The sequence below is a fragment of the Manis pentadactyla genome, chromosome 14, assembly GCF_030020395.1.
Source record: "Manis pentadactyla isolate mManPen7 chromosome 14, mManPen7.hap1, whole genome shotgun sequence".
Taxonomy (NCBI): domain Eukaryota; kingdom Metazoa; phylum Chordata; class Mammalia; order Pholidota; family Manidae; genus Manis; species Manis pentadactyla.
The window spans coordinates 3843846-3865306 of record NC_080032.1 but is presented as its reverse complement, the minus strand read 5'-3'; the positions used below and the strand labels follow the sequence as shown (position 1 = coordinate 3865306).

Sequence of the window (21461 nt, the reverse complement as noted above, 5' to 3'; positions counted from 1 at the left end):
GTAGTAACAGCATGCAAATCCGGATGTGCGCCCCTGGCTGTGCTTTTCGGAGATCTGTGTTAATCTGAATTTACTGCACAGGCAAGGGAGGGCACAGTGCCACTCAAGAGTGGCAGGCGAAGGCCACTGTGGAGGGCCCGCCTTGTCCCAGCTGCAGTGTTCCTGCAACTGTGCAGCAGGACCTGCCCTCCAGTGACTGTCCTCTTTGCAACCCAGGATACCCACCCACTCCTGGGTGTTCAAGACAATCACTACTGTGACTTTGTCCTGTGGTCCACAAACGGGTGTGAGAGTTAAAATCTTGTTTCAGAGGAGCTGTACTACTCTTCCCCAACATGAAATGCCCAACTTTCTGGGAAGGCAGCCCCAAAGGGCCAAGCCTTCACTTCACCCTCTGCCCCATTCACATGACCCTCCTCCTAAGTCACTGTGACACTGAGAGCCCACGTGACAGGAGACTGACACCCAGAGAGCCCAGGACCAAGCCACAGCTGTGGTGGCTCTACCCCAAAGCACATGCCCGGGAGCCTGGGGACAAAGAATGAACCCACCACCCTAGAACACCTCCAGGGGACATGGGAAAAAAACAAACTGGTCTCATGAATGTAAAATCATCAGCACTTCCTAAATCTTTACTACACTTCATCTATCTCCAAACTTGACTTTGTTTCCCAGCCCAAGGGATGGGCAGAGGAGAGCACAGGGAGGCAAGGCCAGGGGACAGGCAAGGCCGGCCCAACAGGCACAGAGGGGGCAGCAGGCCTCTGCCGGGGCAAGGGTGCTTAGGAGGTCGTGGCATCCCTCCCCACTTCCAGCTGCCGCCACCGATCCACTTGGACGGTGTGCTGGGCGTGCGGAGGCCTCCCAGAGGCGGGGCTCTTGCCCGTGGCTCCCCTGCGGAGGCTGGGAGGACAGCAGTGCGGTGAGAAGCTACAGAAGCTCAGAAAACGAGGAGGCCAAGTGCAAAGGGACCAGGACGAAGAGGTCAGTGTGTGACATCTCATGAAGGCCAGGGGCCGCCTCTTAAGTTGGTGATACCTTAAAAGAATTGTTGAGTTTTCTCCACTTCCATAAAAGGTAAAACAAGAGGCAACAGGTCTAAAAAACAGCCAGATACTTATTAATCAGACACAAGATACAGTAAATGGTGCTCAGAGTCATGTCCCCAAAGCCCTCCACATAGAACCAGGACCCAGTGCTCAGAGTCAGCTGGGCAGATGTCACCACACTGTGGCCCCAGCCCCACTCCCTGGCCCAGAGCATGGACGGCCAGCAGTCTCTTCCCAGCCAAGGCTGCCCCTCGGACTGGAGCAGAGTGGAGGCTCTCAGCACCAGCCCAGCAGAAGGAGTCCTGGGAGGCCAGGGTGGCAGGGTGGGATGTGCCCACCTGACAGGAGAAATGGGCACAGGAAGTAGTCAGCCACAGGGCTGCCAAGGGGCTCACTTGTGGGTTCAGTACATCTCTGAAATTCTTTCAAAGGCTGGTCACCCAGGAACTGCTGGGGGTTGTGCTGCAAACCAGGAGCTGAACTGCACCTCTCATCCCCCAAGGCAGGGCTGTTCACTTCTCCGGCTCCTCACTCTTCATCTTCGGAACACTGGCGTCCTGACTGACCTCCCCGGGTGTGAGAATTCCTAGCCCCTGTCCAGACAGACAGGTTATGGCATCCCTTGTAAGGCACCCCGCCTCTCCAGGATTGCTCCAGAGAAAGCGCTAAGGGCATACAACCCCCCTTATCTTTACTTACTCTTTACCATCTCCCTACTCCACATCAAAAATGTTAAGTGTCCAGGATGCACCCGAGGCTGGGTATTACCAGACCAGACAGTAACAGCTAACACTTTGGACCTTATATGGTGCCTGCATAGCTCCAAACCTTTATATATATTAACGCACTTAATTCATCCAACCGCCCCTGAGGCAGGTACTACTAACATGCCTCATTTACAGAAGAGAAGATACAAATGTGGGAAAAAACTTTAAACACTGACTTGACCTGTACAAAGTCTTGCACAAAAGCCCACAGCTAGAGTGATGGATGTCTCCCCACATGGACATGGAGGGTGCAGCAGGAGACGCACATATGCAACATGTACGACACCACACACCACACACAACACACTGCCTTTTGTACAAGCTATGGGGAACCTGAACGCATATATTTGCTTACATCTGCAAAAAGAAATGCCAAAAGGATAAACTAAAATCCAAGGTCAGTGGTTACCCCCAGAGGTATCAGGAACTGGGCTAAAAATGAGATTTCTCACATTATATGATTTTCACACTGGAAACATGTATATCTTTTACCAAACTGAAGATAAAACCCAACCAAAAGAAAAAGTACAAGTTCTAAAAATTCACAATAACCCAAAACATATGAGCTAGATATCAAGTTGGTATCAGAGTCATATAAGGAAAAGAATTCTTTTGAGTGATCATTTTAAAAAACAAACAGCAACAAAACAAAAAACTGCACATCCTTAGTGGAAGGGATATATTTTAAGGACAGAGCTGCAAAGAAGTCTTAAACTTCATTCCACATTTTGTTGTTATATGTTACTAATATTAATGGTAATATTATTCTGTAAGTATTTTAGAGTAAAGCAATTACATGAATGATATTAGAAGCCAAGACATTCATAGTAAGAGAACAGATATGTATTTAAAATGAAAATAAAACCCTGTAAGGTTAAATTTGAATTGGAAAAGTATCAGTGAAATAATGGTTTTTTGAGGATGTTATTTCAAAAACGTTTTACTTCTTAGCTCAGTTCACAGTAAGGCACAGAAGCCCTGAGCAGCACAGTGCCCTCACTGCATGCTCTAAATACCACTTACTTCACCCTCAAAAAGGAAACCAAGGTTCCTTAAAGGAATGCTGACCCCAGGCCCAGATGCAAGCAGGCAACAAAAGACTAAAGGAGTCAGGATAAGGGAGACAGGAGGGTGCCTGGGGGCTGCCACCAGGTGAGGATGGGACCATCTAAGCATCAAAATGAACAACTGCAATGGACTAAAACACCATAGACAGAGGGCCCGAGCTCATATGATTCTCAGAAGAGAGCCCATCCTCATCCCCCACCATCAGTCACTGCTGGGGGTACCAGAGCCTTCTTGTGCTGGAAGGGAATAATGGACAGGCTGAATTTCAAGCAACCAAGTAGTCCTGGTTGATGAAGAAAAGCCAGAATTAAGGACAATTACCGTTTGTGATGCCCAGTTAAATGATGGGCCCAGTGGATGATAAGTGGATGGGGAGCTATATAAGAGAAGAGTCAGGCTATCACTCTGCAAACTCCTGACCAACTGTGGCCTCATGAGAAAACGGAGACATCCAGATATACAAACACAAGGCACCATCTCAGACATATTCTTGCTAGCACGACTGCTGCACCCTCTGCTCTTTCAAGCTAACACCCAGTACCCAAGAAGTCAGGGGCAGGCAGGTGTGGTCAGGCAATAGGGAACGCTGCTGTCGAAACACGGACGTTAAAGCCTCTGCCACTCAGGACTCGGAGGGAAGTGACGAACTGGTAGAGAAAGCACATCATCTTGGAGAAGGTACAGTATCACCACAAACAGAAAGTTTGGTAGGAAGATGAACGTTAAAGGTCTTTCTGGTGAGGGCTCAGGAAATGAGCAACATTTTGGAAACTAGAGCAAAAAGAATCCCTGCCGCACAATGGCAGGTTAGCTGAACTGTATTCTACTTGTATGGAAGGCAGAACTTGTAAACAATGGACTTGGGTGTTTGGCTGAGTAGACTTCCAAGCAAACGTTGCAGGTCTGGCCTGTTTTCTTCCTTATTGTTTTTTTTTTATTACAGCCACCATGAGTATGAGTATCTCATGGTGGTTTTGATTTGCATTTTCCTAATGACTAGTGATGTTGAATATTTTCTTAAGTATTTCTTGGCCATTTGTTTATCTTCCTTGAGGGAATGTCTATTCAAGTCCTTTACTTATTTTTGAACTGGGTGTTTATTGGTCTGTTTTTGAGTTACAGGATCTCTTCATATACTCTGGATACCAGTTTCTTATAAGATATGTGATTTGCAAGTATTTTCTCCCATTGCATGGGTTGTCTTTTCACTCCTGACGGTGTCCTTTGACACAAAATAGTTTTTAAATTTTGATGAAGTCAAATTAATCTGTTTTCTTTTGTTGCTTTTGCTTCTGGTGTCCCATATAAGAAACTGCTGCTTAACTCAAGGTTACAAAGATTTCTATCTTTTCTTCTAAGAGTTTTATCATTTTAGCTCTTAAATTTAGGTCTTTGATCCATTTTAAGTTACTGTTTACTTACGGTGAGGTGAGTATAACGTCAGTGGTATATATGTGGCAATCCTGTTGTCCCAGCACCATTTTTTTTTTTTAAGTTTTTTATTTTGGTATCATTCATCTACAATTACATGAAGAACATTATGTTTACTAGGCTCTCCCCTTCACCAAGTCCCCCCCACATACCCCTTCACAGTCACTGTCCATCTGTGTAGTAAGATGCTGTAAAGAAAGGGGGCATTACAATTACCAGCACCATTTGTTGAAAAGACTATTCAGCCCCACCGAAATCTTTTGGCATCCCATATCAAAAAAATCTATTAACAGTAAAAAAGCGGGCTTATTTCTAGACTCTCAATTCTACCTCATTGATCCATGTTTATCTTATGCTAGTATGACATGGTCTTGATTACTGTAGCTTTGTAGTACATTTTAGAAGTCTAAGTATAATTTTGGAACTACAGGTCCTCCAAAGTCTTTGTTCTTTTCCAAGACTGTTTTGGCTATTCTAGGTCCCTTGAGTTTCCTTAGAATCAGTTTATCAGTTTATACAAAGTCTATTCAGAAGCTTTCCTTATTTACTAAAAAAGAGATGAGCAGGCACTCCAGAGCTGCCTCCTCTGCAACATGGAGCCTTTGATAGGTATTGTGTTGTGATTCACATATTTTAACATTCTATTTTTATACATTATAAAATATTTTAGACATATGAAAATGAATAATAAACAAATTCCAATGGGCTCTTCACCCAGCTTAAATTAAAAAATAAGATAGAAAGTAAGCAAGTCCCCCTGCTACCATTAACCTGCCATATCTTGGTTTCTTCACAGGTAAGCTGGAGAAAATGTCACAAGGTCTAGACAATGTGTTCATTAAGTTCTTCTCTCTGTACCTCGATTCACGCTATGGAAATAGAGCTACTGAGATTCAAACAATCAGAATCCACAATGAGGCTTCTCAACAATTATGTTTACTAAGTATGGTGCAGGAGCCCATCTATCAAACAGAATGGAGCAAAAAGTGCTACTTGCTGATGGTATGTGAACAGTTCCCAGGAATGTGTGGTTTTAATTTGTCTGATTTTCCTCAAACTATTCAAATTCAGTTAGACAATATCCATCATATCATTGATAAGTTTTCACAAATGCCTAGGGTGCCTAACTGGTTTTCTTGGTTTCACTGGATATGGCTGGTAATTGTAGGTCTACTTTGGTTATGTAGCTGTATTCCTATTATGTTAATGTGTGTACGCAATTTAATTAGTAGTTTAAAACCTATACATGCTTATGTTACTCTACAAGAAGACATGTCAAAGAAATAATCAATCTTCCCATGTTTTCTTCCGTCTGCTACTTCTATAGCTTTTCTTCCTCCTTCCTAATTACAACCCTTAAGTGGAATTCGTGCCTCATATCGAAATTACCGAGTATCATAATTCTTCCAAGTGGTAAAGATACCTCAAGACAAATGCTGGGCATAGAAGCCACAGGGCATAAATCTGCAAAGAAGTAAAAAGCTAACCTTTTCAAACAATATTGCTTCTCTCTCACTTACCAACTTTACATTTCCCTGTATGGCCCCAGAAGATGACTGGTTAGCCAGAGACGGGTAAGATTCCTCAAGGGAGGAACAACCTAAGACAGGCACAGTCGCAGGGGGGTCATCAGGAGAGAAATTGGGGATCAACAGAGGTGAGGCTTAGAACCTCACCCCCCGGTTTGAAAGAAATCTTCTGCATCCGTGGATGTTTTGTTGCCCTTGTCTAGCTTGGATTAACACATAGTCTACAGGCACACACCTGATCATCTACATTTGCCCTCTTACAGCACTAAACTATGTTTTCTACCTTTATCTTGCATCTACCTACCACTTCAGCATTTTATTAAAAATAATAATAATAATAATAATAAGGGAGAAATGTGGGACTCACATATAAATCAAGTATAAAAATCAAATGAATAATATTTGACCTGATTGTTTATAGTTCATGATGCGTGATCAAAACCGAAAGTTTCTGTGATGACTGCCCTTGCACTGTTCACCATGTAAGAACTTATTCACTATGTAAGAACTTGTTCACCATGTAAGAACTTGTTCGTTATGCTTCAGAAGATTGGAGACTGTTGAGAATTAGGCTTGGGATTGATTAATGATTGTGCATTGACTCCCCTATACAGAATTTTATTGTTGTTAACAACCATTTGATCAATAAATATGAGAGATGCCCTCTCAAAAAAAAAAAAAAAAAGTGCTACTTGCTGGATCTTAAGTTACGAACCAGCTGCACCCAGGCCTTTCTACCAGATCTCAGCACTTGTTAAGAAAATGCTAGTCTTCCCATGTGCTCACTTTTTTTAATGTACCCAATCGGGCTTTTCTCAGGTCTAAGACTGTGTTTCTAATACCCAAATTCTTGGGCAGTCCAATAACTGTCCTTGATTAAACAGGGCTGGCAAAAAAATGCATTCAGAATCAGTCAACAGACAGGGCTTGTGAGGTCCCTTAAAAAGGCTGAGGGTAGGAAAGCATCTTCTTTAATCAGATGTATGTAGGCAGCTCCTCCCCCTCCCTTGCCAGGAGTAGGGCTGGGCCTGACCCTATTTCCTGGGCTGTGTTCTTTCCCGTTTATTCCAGCTGGTTGGTTGTTCAGCTCAGGTCCTCCTCTTTGATTCGTCCCAAGGCTGCTTCCCGTCTGATGCTCTAGCCTCCCCTAGTCCCTGAGTTTTACCTTGGCCTCCCGGGGAGGGTTCAGTTCTGCACCAGTTATTTCTACAGTGGAAATGATAGACATGTGTTACTTTTTTTTTTTTAGACATGTGTTACTTTTACATACTACTTTATTAAGTGCAAAGAGTTGATGCATGTTTAATATACAAGCTTAATTTAAAAACAACCAAGTAATAAGCAACTGCTCAAAATGGACTCATCTGTAGTAAGCATCTCCATGCACTGCTGCTGTAGAAGCCAATACAGAGGTTGTAGGGCCCTAACTGTGTTCTCACAAGGACGGCCCAATCTTCCTGAACCTACAGAAGGCTGGTTCAATTCAAGTGTCTGGAGGTGCCATTACCACAGTCACCCCCCATTCCCCCAGGCACAGTTATTTTTGTTTCTGTCAGCCTCCTTTACACAGAAAGTAGTCTCACCCATAGGAATTAAGGTGTCAGGGAATTAAAGTAGTTGTTTGGGTGTCTCCTGCTTTGATGGGGGGGGGAGACAGAAAGAGAAGCAGCTGAGTGTAAACTGACACCAGACCACCCAGGTTCTCAATCCTGGTTCTACCATGGCCCCCAGCTGTTATGACCTCCTGGGCAAGTTAACTACAATTTGTGCGCCTGAGCCTCCCCATCTGCAAAATGGGGAGAGTGGCCCTACACCAGCTTCACAGGGCTGATGTGGGATCAAATGAGCTCCCACACATAAGCCACACAGAAGAGGCCCTTGCAAGGGGTCGTGACTTTAGAGGGAACAATGGGGTCTGGCTGGTAGACCTGGAGTCACCCAGTGACAGAATGGGAAGGGCTTTAATTCGGGGTGCTAACACTCACAATAGAAGCGTGAGCCCACACCAATTTGGTGACTTCCTAAGCACCAGAGCACTCAAGGTTTTCCTTGCCTTAGGCTGTGCCCTAGGCAACCCAAGGCACCTTTACTGCTCCTGCTTCCTCGGAGCGGACACCTCCGGACCCCCCAGCTTGCCAGGACTCCAAGGGAAGTCGGCCCCTTCTCTATGCCTCCTGGCCTCTCCCAGAGTTCAAAAACAGAGAAATCACTCTTCCCTAGCTTTTAAACTTTTTAAAGGGTTCCATCTTTTAAATTATTTCACTGTCGCTCTAATGGGGTCTCAGACAGGAGGGGCAGCGACCAAGTGAGCCTGGGCAGCCATGTGACCATCTGGCCATCTGGAGAGTCCTCCCAGAGTCCCCTGGGAGGAAGGGCCTCACTGCACAGACTGGCATGTGGTTCCATGGGGAGCCTGAGCAGTAGTAAAACAGCATGAGACACAGTGTCCAAGCAGTATGTCTGTCTCTGCAAAAAGGCATTGGAAACTTTCAATATCTCTGATAAATACTTTTCTTCTGAATAGTCAGGGCCTCCTCTTTGAGTCTGGGATTTAGAATCAGCTTGATCAGAGGACTGGGGCTGAAATCATGAAGGTGCAGTGGGTGGGCGGCAGAAAGGCAGAGGCTAAGGCTGTGAGGGGATGAGGGGACTGCTGTGTTGCCAGATGCCCCTTGGGGGTAGGAGGCTTGTTCCCCGGGTGCTGGGAGAGTCTGTGTAGTAGCTGCTCTCCTAAAGGGCCACCAACAACCACTGGCCTCCCTCTAAACACAGACTGATGTTCACATCAAAAGGGGGAGGCTACTCCCACTCTCCTGAGTCTGCACTGGCCTCAGGAAGCCCTGCTGTATCCAAGTGAGGTTCTAGGACTTCTAAGAACTGGCAGCTTCCTTCCTCCTCACTGGAAGCCAGCTGCCTGCTTTAAGGAAGTCCAAGCTGTGCTGCTGGAGACACCTCGTGGGAGCCATACTGGGAAAACCGATGTGCAGACAAGTGAGTGAAGTTCTTATGGACCCTTCAGCCCAAAAAAGGGGGCAGCTGACTATAGTCGCATGAGAGGTCACAAGCAGGACCACAAGGACAGCCAGGCAGGCAGTTCCAACTGACCCAATTCCTGACCCACAGAATCAGAAGAAAGTACTCAGTGCTTTTTTAGGTCAGCAAGTTTTGGGGTAGTTCCTTAGGAAACAATCAATATTGAAAAAACAAGTTCTGCATTTCAAAAGCTGAAACAGTTTAATAAGCCCTCAACAATTTTTTTAATTATAAGAAAATACAAGCTAACAAAAACATCCCATTCTCCAAGTATTTGTGAATACCTAATAACTACACCCAATAAAATACTTGTATCTTAAATACATAAAGAACTCTTATGATCTAGCAATAAAAAAACCAATAAAAAAATTATAAAATGAGCGAAGGATCTAAACAGATATTCCTCCAAAAAAATACACAAATGACCAATAAGTACATGAAGAGAAACTCCATATCGTTAGTCACCATGGAAATCTAAGTCAAAACCACAATGAGATACTACTTCACATTCTATGATGACTATAATAAAAAAGACAGACAATAACAGGTGTTGACGAGACAGTGAGAAATTGGAACCTCACACTCTGTTGATGGGAATGTAAAATGATGCAGCTGCTTTGGAGAAAAACCTGGCAGTTTCTTAAAAGGTTAAAGAGTTACCAAATGATCAGCAACTCACTCCTAGGCATACACCTAAGAGAAATGAAAACCTATGCCCACAGGAAAGCTTGTACACAAAACTTTATGGCAGCACCATTCATAATAGCCAAAAAGTGGAAACAATTCAAATGCCCACCAATTGATGAATGGATAAGTGTGTTATAAAGACAATAAATATTATTCAACAATAAAAAGGAATAAAGTAGATGCTACAAGATAGCTCATGGATGAACCTTGAAAATATATATTATGCTAAGGGAAAGAAGACAGCTGCAAAAACATACTATATGATTGCATTTATATGTAAAGTTCAGAAAAGGCAAATCTATAGCAACAGAAAACAAGTAAGTGGTCGTTCTAGGGCTGAAGGTTAAGGGAAAATGGACAAATGGGTGGGCTGTCAGCTAACAAGCACAGTTTCTTTCAGAGAATGTTCCAGAAGTTAGTTTGTGGTGATGGCTGCACAACTCTGGGAAGATCCTTAATGACTGCTGCATTGTACACTTTAAATGGGTGAACTGCATAGCATATGAAGTAGATCTCAACATGGTTGTCATTAAAAGAAAAAAAAATGTTTATCATCTACATGCAGGGCACAGAGCCTCCCTGCCCACCTCAGTACGTGTGCTCTGAGGTCTTCCCTGCACTTAAATGTGCTCACAACACACAATCGTTGCTGACGTCCAAGATCAGATTGTATAGACGGCTTCAGTTCTGGAACATGCTTTCTGTGGCCAGGATCTGTCTTTGAATTTCAAATATGCTCACCTCATCTGAACACTCAGACCACATTCACATTTCCCCAGCTGACCTCCATATGTCTTGACAGTTGGCTTATCCACACCAGTAGCCCTTCTAGGGCCACAAATGGCACCTGCTTTTGATTCTTGACCCACACGTGTGGTAGAGCTACAATGTCTTACTCAGGCACAAGGTGCTCCCCGGAAACACAGGGCAGTGGACAGAGTCTGCACGGTTAGGACCTGCAGTGGGGTGGGCAGGTGTGCTGTGGAACAAAAGCCCTGGGCATCAGCCCCACCTGGCACGAGCTGGGTAACCTTAGACAAGCTGCTTGGCTTCTTTGTGCCTGCTCTGAATCATTTTTACAAAAACAGCTTTGCCCCAGGGGGAGTGCACAGATGCAAGGGATGAAAGGAGGTGGTCACACAAAGCCCATGGTGCCCCGCCCAGGGCAAGAGCAAGAGCTTACACAGTGGAAATCCTCCCCAGTCACTCCACCTGGGCCCTTCCTCGGTCTGGGTCCTCACTCAAGGCCTCAAACTCCATGAGCACCAACCTTCCTCACTTAGTAAAAGGGAAAAGGAACCCTTTGGGCCCATGTGTCAATGCCCTGTGGGGCTGCAGCAAGGACCCACTGGAAGGGCTAAGGCTGGGGACAGAAACAGTGCTCACTCAGAGCAGCCATCCCTTCCATAGAAACAGTCGTAGCCAGAAGAGCACCCCCCATGAGCGCCCCTCAAGATCCCTGGGAACCGACCATGAATGGGCGGTGCCAGCAGCGGGGTATAGGGTGACAGGCTGGGCCCATGTTCTGGGCATCTGGGCAGCACCCTCCCTGTACCTGGACCACAGACACGCAGGAAGCACTAAGATGCTGCAGGCGAAGCCGACGGTGCCCGTGACCAGTGCATGAGCAGCCGCCCGTTCTGATTCCCCACGCAGAGGGCACCCAGAGTCTCCAGCACACCTCCCCTTCCTGGGCTCCCTGCTCAGGGTTCTGCCCACCAGGGCCTTACCCGCGTCTTGGCCTTCAGGAACACATGGCTCTCCATATCCTTGCTGGATTTACTGTGGGCCACGCCAGCTTTTCTCATGGCATCCTCGCTGCAACACAAAATGAGAAGAGGTGTTGACACACATCTCCAAGTCTGCTCCTGCCAGGGTCCTGGCCTGTGGGCCTGCACAGCAGGTGCCCCTGGGTGGAAGGGGCACTGTCCCCCAGCAAATCAGCCTGGCATCCAGGAGCACTCAGCAGAGCGATAAAAGCTGGAGTAAGAGGGAGGGGCAGAGCCACAACAATGAAGGAAAGGCGGTCACCGCAAAGCAAAGCAGCCAGATCCTGGCCTGAGAGGCCAGGGAGGCCAGGCCCAAGGGATCGCTTCCAACAGCACAGAATCAAGTGCACATCAGACAGCTGAGAAGACAGCACCCTCTGTGTGGCCTGGGTCCCCGCCCAGGTCTGGCACTAAGAGCAATGAGACCCTGGCTTTGGTCTCCTCCATGTAAAATGAAGGGGCCATAGAAGTCATATCTCAGTCCCTCCCAACGCAAAGGTCCCTGTGTGGGACCAAAGAGACAAGCTCCACTTCAATAGCCTCTAGCTGAGGGCAGGAGGAGACTGACTGCACAAACATGGAAACACCTTGAAAACACATTTGCCGACACTGTCCAGTCAGAGACAGAATCCTATTGCAAGTTTTCATCACGGTGCTCTGCTGGGACAGAGCCACGCACATGGGGTAAATAAGCTTGAGCCCCTTTGAATGGAAGCACACATGTCCCACACAAAGCTAAGAACATGAGTGCATCTGCTGGAAAGGAAAGGGCCCATCAGGTTCAGTCCGGAGGCCTGGCCTGTCTGCTCACAGCCCGCCTTCTTCCCACAGGACAGGTCTCCTCCCCGCCTGTCTTCCCAGCGCTGGGCCTGCGGATAAACGATTAACAAGCATGCCACGGCTCTGCTGCCTCGCCCCAAGTGAATTAACAAGCCCAGTCCATCTGGTGCTCGAAAGCTTTCTGACCGCTCCAAACAAACCCCAGGGTACGGACAGAGTGCACACATGGGGCTGTGGGATCACATCTCTGCTCTTTCAGGAAATCCCAGAAAGGAGGCTAAATGTTAAGAGATGGACAAATCTGCATTATTGCATAAAGAAAAAATAATGCTGACCTACCTCACTGCTAGGCAACTCATTCAACACCTGATTCATCAGAGTCCCCACGTGTACCTCCTTCCTCAAGCCTGCACCAAGCTGGCAAGGCACCCAGAGTGGGTCACGCGCAGAGGGGAAATGTGACCAGGGCACAAGAGAGAGGCAAGAGCAATGATGACCGCCTCGCGGGCGGGCACTCCTCATGTGGAGCTCGACGGACATCCTAGTAGGTTCTAAGTAACTGAGCATTTCTGACAAGAGAAGTGACCAGGCAGACTCACTTCCAGAAGGGTGCCTCACCTGTGTCCCTCAGGACCATGCCTGTTCCCGTCCCCCTCCCGACAGCAGAGAGAGGCAAACCCTCCCATAGAGACTTGCCCAGAGCTGCAGACCAGCCACAGAGCTGTGGACCAGCAGGAAGACCCAGAGGAAAACAGGGGTCATGGCAAGAGGGCACCTGCCGGCAGTGGGACAGCCTGGAAGCTGGCCAGGGGAAATGGGAGACCATGGGTACAGGGTGGAGCCAAGAGCCAAGGTGCGAAGCAGAAAGGCAGTGAGGGATGCTGAGGGCTCTGAAAGTGGACTCCGTTACACAGGTGGGCTCTGTGCCCAAGAGCAGGGATTGCCACGGGCTAAGCCAGGCTCTGAGCTGACTAGATGCACTCCTCCTAAGCTGTAGGCAGCCACTCTTGATAGTCAGCAGACCCGAAGGCCCCACTCAGACACTGTGTATCTTGACTGCAGCAAAGACGCTTGGCACATCCACAGAGAAAGACACAGACACCAACATAACAGCTTTGAGGTGGGGGGCCCAGGCCCAAGGCGCCAGATGTCAGGCTATCTGCAGGAGGAAGTGCCCAGCCCTGTCCTGGTCAGGGCAACATCACAGGTGATGTGGACGGTGTGGGCACCAGCCTGAGGGGCACTGACGACACGGAGACCACAAACAGGCCTATCTTGACAAGCTAGAACATACAACTTGACAACAGGAAATGGAACAGGGATAAACATCTGGTTCTGCCTGTAAGCCACGAAGAGAGCTGCACAGGAACGGAGCCCAGGAGGAAGGCCGTTTCTTGGCCAGGCACCAGGGCTCTGCAAGGCAGCAGCAGGTCCATGTCACGCACGTGTCCCCCACCACTATCACCTGCAGCACCTGCCCAAACAGACCCTGCGTGTCTGCTGGCTGAAGAATTAACAGGGGCCCTGAGAACTGTTTTCAGTTCTGCAATTCATATATTTTAAAAATATTTTTGCTCCTATTTCTACTCTGCAGATCATGCTCCATAAACAGAGGATGAAGCAACAAATACCACACATTCTCTCTGTTACCAAACCCATGTTGCCCCAAAGGAGAGCGCCCGTCCTTTCTGGTCATCTCAGCATTTTGTCATTTCAAGTGCTGATCTCTTATCTGGGTTCCAACTGCAGGTCGCTGGCATTTCACATCTGTGCTCAGGTTGGTGTCCCTCCTTCCGGACTGAGGACCAACGCACCTGTGAGACTGTCATGGGCACCCAGTCACACACTTGGAGCAGCCCCTACACAGGCTGGACACAGCAGGACCAGCTGCTCACTAAAGTCCCCTCTGCTCTCCTTGATCTAGGCTTTAATGCTGTCCCCAGAATGCCTGCAAGAGCAGCTACACTTGGATGGCCTCTCCTCAGCCACCATCTCCAGGAAAACAAACTCTGAGTGGCTGTCACTAAACAAAGGCAAACTACTGTACAAGGGGACAGGCCCAAACACAGAGCGGGGGTTTCAGCCTCAGGGAAACAACTGAGAAGAAAGAGCACATCTCAGGGAGCTCCGCCCTGACATGAGCAAGGCTGAGGTCAGTGCCAGGAAGAAGAGGGCCAGCCCAGCCGGGGAGGTCGAGGAGCAAAGCCAAGTGTCAGCTCACAAGGGCTGATTCCAAACTGCTGTCCTGCCACACTTCCAATACCGAGGCAGCCACCCCCGAACCCGAGGCTGTCAGGGAGGCCTTTGTGCCCTAAAAGAAGGGGTCTGTCTGGCGGCCATTGCCTGGGCACAACCAGCCCTCTGAGAAGACTGAGCACTGGCTCAAAACACAGCCTCTTGCTGGGCTAGAGCTCCACAAACTCCCTGGGGGTAGCTCCCGCCTGGTCGCCATGGCTACACCTGTCTGCACAGTCAGGTTTTGACTGGTATCTGGTTTAGACCTGAGTCTCCTGGGGGAAGACCTGATCCATCACACGGGCCCTGTGAGCTCCGACCAGGGGGTTCGAGATGGTCTTTCCTGTCCTGATCCTCCTGAGCAGACAGCGGTGACACACCAAGGAGACACTCTGCAACCTCTGCCCTGTGCCCACCAATGGCTCGGACTGGAAACTGGGGAACCCAGTCTTCCCTTCCCAACTGAGCTCTGCAGTTCTCTAACTGCACCTGCACTGATCCTTCTTGACAGGCCCCACTCCCACCCCCACTTCTGCCAGCTCCCCGAGCCACATGGCGGCCAGTGGGCATGGGAAGCCACCCAGGCTATGTCTCCACCTGTCTCAGGGGCCTTACTCCTTACCAGCAAGGTAGTCAGCCCGTCCAGCTGAGAAGCCCACCCCCTTGCCCAGTACCCTGCTATCTAGCATGCTGCCTAACCATCCCACTGGCCCTGTCCACTGGGCCCTCTGACTGTGCACCCCCACTCTCTGCCTCACAGAAGTCCCATGGTCACTCTGACCACACGATGGCACCTGCTGCGGGAACTGCTGGCTTCCTGCCAGCCCCATTGTCCTACGAACACCTTGGGAGCAGAGACTGTGGTACCCACCTGTGTGTGCTGCAACCGGCAGTCATCAGGTGGGACAAAACAACTGGTATTTTCATATAAGGAATGGTAACACCATGAATTTTGATGGAACATAATGTGTGAAACTAAGAACGGTGTGACAGCTCTAGTGGAAACCAGGCCTCAACCCAGCAGATCCAGGTGGCAGAGGCCAGGGTGACAGGAAAGGCACCTGCCTGCACAGGTGGAAGTGCTGGGCAGCTGGACCTACAGGAAGTACACAGAGGAGAAAGGGCCAGGGCTCCAAATCACACACAGCAGGGCTCAAATTCCACCCTGGCCACTGGCCAGCTCTGGGTCTCGGGAAAGGCATCCATCCCCCAAGTGCATCTTCTTCATAAAGGAGCTCTCTGACAGGGCTGTGGCCAGCTTGTGAGCACAGGCCCAGCATCTGGCCTGCTCTTCCTCCCCTCCTTCTTGTTCCCAAATTGGGAAACTCAATTTGACACCACAGTCCAGTCCTAGTCCTCAACATCTGATCAATGCAGAATATCACCATGTCCTTAGAAAGGGGCCCGTGGAGGTGAGCTCAGAGTGTGCTGATGCTCTTCTCCCGGCCACTGACCCCGGCTACATGCCTGCCTGTTCTCACCTCCCACGGCTGTTCTGAGGATTACAGGGGTTAACATCATCAGGCATCTGGCACACAAGAAACATTAGTGCGTGTCAAAGAAATCAGCCAAGGAATAGTCTGCTTAACTGCACAGAAAGACTACATCCCAAAACACCTCCACCATGAGATGGCATTCGGGTTACCCCCTTCCCAGCAGATGACAGCAGTGAGCGCACAGCTGCTGTTCCTCCGGAGCTCTGGGCCGGGGACAGCACTCCCGCAATGCCAGCTGCACAGCCCCCTGGGGGCTGCACAGTCCTCAGGAAGGGCCTCTCCCAGCTATGCTGATGGGCAGCATCACAGGGCCTGCCCTGCGCTCCTCTGGCTGCCGGATCCTCCAGTCCACGCTCCATTCCAAAGAGCCCTGGATCCCGCCCTGCAGGCCTTCCCTTCAACACGCCCTTCCCCTGGGGCTAATGTCCTCTCCCGCTGTTGAAGGAATGCTGAATTCCAAGGAGGGCGGTCCCTCTGGTGTTCTGCTGATGTCCAAAGCAGAAAGAGTTTTTCATCCCTCTTGACCTCAGATGGACAGGATGCCTTCTGTCCATCTGTCTGTGTGACAGACTTTCATTCTGCCCAGAGGAAACTCCTCCTGATTTGAGAACCATACCTCCAAATGACCTCTCATGGGGACAGAAGGGGGTGTTTTTGCCAGCCCCCCTCCCCCAAGAGAAGCCTTCAGAATGAACTGCTCCCAGCATGTTCACACAATCTGTGTGAAGACAGGAACTTGCTGCTTGAGTGTGACACCCATCACCCTGTTTGTGTAAGATCCCAAATCATTAAAGTACCAGACAACAACAGAATAGTTACACAACACTGGGACATCATAAAGGGAAAAAGATTTTACCAGATTATAAAAAATTTCTACCACATTTTTACAGCCACCTACCTAAGTAAAAAGGAAAAGGCGCCCCTGATCCTCCAGGTCCTCGGCAGCTCGAGCCCAGACCTGATGCCTGAGGAAGGAGGCTCTAGCAGCCCTGCCTCCATATTGGGGTGCTCGGAGCACAGCCCACCCTGCCCTGACCTCAGGCCTGTGTGATGGTCCTGCGCATTTGGGGGCATGATCCCAGCATGTGACACAGCCCAGGGGTGCTCTGAACTTGGTAAAGCACAGCTCAGACAGTACAAGAGAGAACTGTCCACCCTCCCTGAATACCAGCCAGGCCCGTGCACTGCACATGCATGAAGTAAGCCTGAAGCTTCTGCCCTGTCCGAGTGCCACAGGTTCCCTGAGCCTGCCCACAGAAGGGCAGGAGGTGAGACAGACTGGAAGGAACAAACACTACACTGGCCCAGAGAGGGAAACCCAATTCTGACTGATTCTTGTCCCACCTGTGGTTTCATATTTTCCATTCAGAAAGGACCAATCTTTCACTCCATAATTTTGAATTGTTCTCCCAAATTACACTCTTAGATGCCAAATTTTAAAAATCAGAAATTTATTTGAAGAGGAGAATGACAAGGGCTCAGTCAGAATGAAAAGCATACAGGTTCCCAATGGAATGTCCCGGCCCTCTGAAAAGAGGAAACTGTCTGCAGAAGAAACTGTATGATGGGTGAGGTGCTTGACTCCAATTAAGGTAGCTTAACTCACAATCCAATAAATATGTTCCCTGCAATAATTTCATTTAAAAATAAACTTAAATGAGACAGGAACCTCCAGCGAAGTGCACCACACATCTGATTCTGTTCCATCCCCAAACTCCACTAAAACCACAGGAAAAAGGGATTTAGTTTTTCTCTAAAAGAAACTCACAAAGACAACAAGAACAGGAGTGGTGGCCCCAAAAGCAGCATTTCAGCAGCTAGAAAGCTGATGACCGAGTGGTGGTGGACACAGCAAACCTACCAAGAAAGCATATTCTAAAGTAGGTGACAGTGAGGAGGGTTGAAAGCCAATCAGCTGGCAGCCCCAGGTCATGAGGCTCAGGATAAGCCACGACAGGGCCCCGAGGACCAAGGGTGAGTGGCAGGATTCCCGAGCAAGAGCCATCCTCTCCGGCTGCACGCTGCTGGGGAACCACCCCGCACTAGGAGCTGGCTAGAGATTTTTTCTCTGGGGAGGCAAAAGATGAAGAATCATTGGCGGGGTCACCCCGCCCAGCTGAGAAGGCACAGGGAGGGGAACAACAGAAACGGTCAGTGTGGCCATCCCAGTGGCTACAGCCATACTCACTGCTGATGCCCACCCACCCACCCACCTGCCCCAGGGCTCTCACCCTGCAGCCTGACGTTTGGAAAACAATGTTCTGAAGGAAAAACTCCGAGAACCTGAAGCCACATGAGCCTCTGGTGCACCTCCCAGTAGCCAAGCCCCTGGTACTCAGCCTGTCCACTTTGCAGGGCCCCTCTTTAGAGTGAACAGCCAACTAAAGCTTCCAAAGATGCCCTAATGTGGCAGATTAAGACCCCATGAGGAGAGAGCCATTTGCAGCTAACAGAAACATAAGCAGGAAGAAGAAAATGTCAGGAAACTATTTTTATTATCCAAGGAGGTAAGACATTGCACCCATTTCACAAGAACAAGATGTTACAAAGTACAAAAGTCAGACTAGGGAGAAAAAAGGATTCTTAGAAATAAAGGCATACTAGCTGTATAAAAGGTCAGAGATAAAATGGAAGAATTCTCTCAGAGAGCAGAGCTAAAAGACAGAGATGGATAACAGGAGGAAAGACCATCAGAAGAGGGCCCAAGGGCCGACAGAGACCCACTGTGGGGAGAGCAAGTATAAGGAGTGGAGGGAATGAGATTCCCCGCGAAACGACGCTGAGGAACTCCCCCTGAAGCACATGAAGCGAGCAAGGCAAGCCACCCTGCCTCTGGCTGAGAGAAGCCCAGCTGTGCCACCAGCAGCACTGGAAGTATGACAGCAGGCTGACAGCTCCTCAGTCCTTGAGGAAGTACTTCGACCTAGAGGTTCACAGGCATCCAAACTGACATGGATCCAGAACTGAACTCGCACGAGCCTTTTCTCTGGAAGTTAGTGGAGCGAGGGAATGAACCACCAAGAACAAGACAGGCTACAGAAAGCAGATGCAACACCGGAGCTGAGCGCTGTCCTGACCACGCCTCGGCTGCTGCGTGGGGCCTCAGAAGGGAGGTCGGGGGAAAGCTGGGGCTGGCAGACGGCCTAGCAGCACTGAGCGCGGGGGTTAACAGTCCTCAGAGGCAACTGGAGGATACATTAAGAGTCAGCCACAGGTACACAGAAAACTAGGCATATTTTTAAGGCAATTTTTCTCTAGGTGGCAAAAACAATCACAGTATGCCACTGTGGTCATCTGTGAACACCGTTTGTGTAGCCACACAACACAATATGCGTTCATCACCTCTTTACCCAGGAGGTAAAATACTGGCAGAACAAGGGAGAAACAGAGATAAGGCTGTGGAAAGGGAGCCACAGAGGAAGTTCATGGGTAATTCACAGAACTCACAAATGTGATGACTCAAGCGCAGCCATGTGCACATTACTGAGAATCACAAGCACAGGCCAGAAGAAAGAGCGAAGAGTCACAGGGGAGAGCTTGGTGATTAGGGATCCACCAGAGTTTCTTCTCTCATCATCCTTGCCTTTCAAAATACATGTGCATATATAAAAAGTAATTAAAAGATAAATGACAAAATGCACATAAAAAGTGTGCCACTGACTCTGCTACAGAGAAACAGTGAACTCCAGCAATAATTCAGAAAGGTCACTTTCACCTTCATAATCCTTCCTGACTCAGTCAACACAGCAAGAGGGCTTCCACTTCATCAGCAGTTTCGACCCCAGGTGTGTTCTGAAGAGCCTGTGCTCCCACAGGGGCACTGGGCATAGCAATCTCCCACAACCCCTGCACACCAGAGAGATGGCCCACCACGGCTGCAGCCGGAGAAGCCACCACCCTGCCATCCACCAGCGCAGGACCATTCAGCCTAGACCCCTGACTGCACCAGGTCCTCGGAGAGCTACGGGGCAGCGGTGCCCGCAGCTTTCTCAGTCTCGCAGTTCTGTGGCAGCAGCGTGCTCCCAGGCCCCAGTGCTTTGGATCAGAGTCAGGAAATGAGGAGATACCAATTGTTTAGTCACAGTAACCAAAGCAAACACCTATCCCAGACAGGTAGGGCATCTCCTGGGCATCACAGGCAGCTGCAAGCACATTTGCCAAAATATATCCCAGGCTGAGACCTCTTTGTTTTCATTAGCACAGCTTCTGCATTCTGGTGCTCTGACTTTTTAAAGAAACATGGAAGTGTTTTCTAACAAAATAAAAATATGTATTTCAGAATTTAACCATTTGTCCACATGTAGGAAAGAGTATTATTTAGTCTTGTATAAGTTTTTTAATCATGCAAACACAGGAGCCTTCAAACACTCTTCACATTCCTCTCAGTTTGTTTGATTAAGCTCTTCCAGTTTCTGCTCTCAAGATTTCTCAATTCCAAATGAAGTAGGTTGAAGAACTACTCCCAAAGAAAATGCCAGTGCCCTTACATGGGATGCTATTTGAGTCAGTTCAGAAGATTACACAAGCTTTGTCAGTTATTCCAACCCCCTGGTTTGACCTCAATGGAACCAGGAGAGCTGAAGAGGCCTCTGAGCTCCCGGCCCAGGATCACTCCAGCTCTCCACTTCCAGCCACGAGACTGCCCCACTCACCAGCAGGCAACCACGTGGTAACCCAACCCAAGAATTTATTAAAATGCTTATCTCACATGATTTTTTGGTATTTGGGGAGGAAAACCTGTCTTTTAGAGATCTGTACTCAAGTACTGGCAGCTGAAACCATACGGTGTCTGAATACGACTGAAAACAGTCCAGGAAGGTGGGTGAGACACTGACCATGTAACTCTCCAAGTACCTAGAGATGTTTCTTCTATTATCGCTGCTGCTGTGAATGTGTGGCAAAGTCTGTAATAAACCTTCCAACAAGACAGTAAATGAAATGCTCACCTCAAGCAGGCAGGGTGACTGTGCAGAGGAGCGGGGAGGAGGCTCACTCCCACGAGTGCCCCCAGCGAGCTGTTCAGGCCCCTCACGCAAGGAGCAGCCATGGGCTCCGCGGCGCCCCAGCTGCCTCTGGAAGGTGGAACTGATAAAGCCTTACGAATTCTGCTCTCACAGCCAGAGGTCAGTCCAGTCCTTTGCTACCCAGACAGAGCCCCATGACATGGAAAGTCTCATGGGCCAGGCTTCCTGTGTCCCTGCCTCGTCTGAACCTGGGCCATGGACACGGGTCCCAGCAACAGTCCCCCCAGGAAATGAACACAGTCTAAGCTGTGAGAAAGCCACAACTCAAACTGAATCCAGAGTTTAATTCCACTTAATAAAACACAGCTTATCTGTACATACTTACATATTTTAAAAACATACACATCAAGTTATATGCCCACAGAAACAGAGCTGGACGAAAGAGATCAAAATGTCAGCAACGGCCATCTCTGGGCAGAAAGATTATGGAAAACACCTTCCTGTTTTGAAATCCCGTACAATGTTATCTCGAAGGGAATGAAGTGCTCACCCCTCAAGTCCTAAGCACACTGACCAAACAGAGGCGGCCCCAAGCTGTGGGGGCTCCCCGCCGCCCCACCACCTCACCGTCTCCCTGCTCCTGCTCTGCCCGA

At 48.8% G+C, this 21461-nt stretch overlaps 1 protein-coding gene across 15 annotated transcripts in view; it reads right to left on the bottom strand.

The window, feature by feature from the left end:
• MED15 (mediator complex subunit 15) overlaps positions 1 to 21461 on the bottom strand; it is a 70962-nt gene that overhangs the window by 37348 nt on the left and 12153 nt on the right. For all 15 annotated transcript variants that reach the window (XM_057491605.1, XM_057491615.1, XM_057491606.1 and 12 more), the window contains one exon: positions 11295 to 11382. In XM_057491605.1, coding sequence (XP_057347588.1) covers positions 11295 to 11382 — 88 coding nt within the window. The remainder of the gene's footprint in view (positions 1 to 11294; positions 11383 to 21461) is intronic.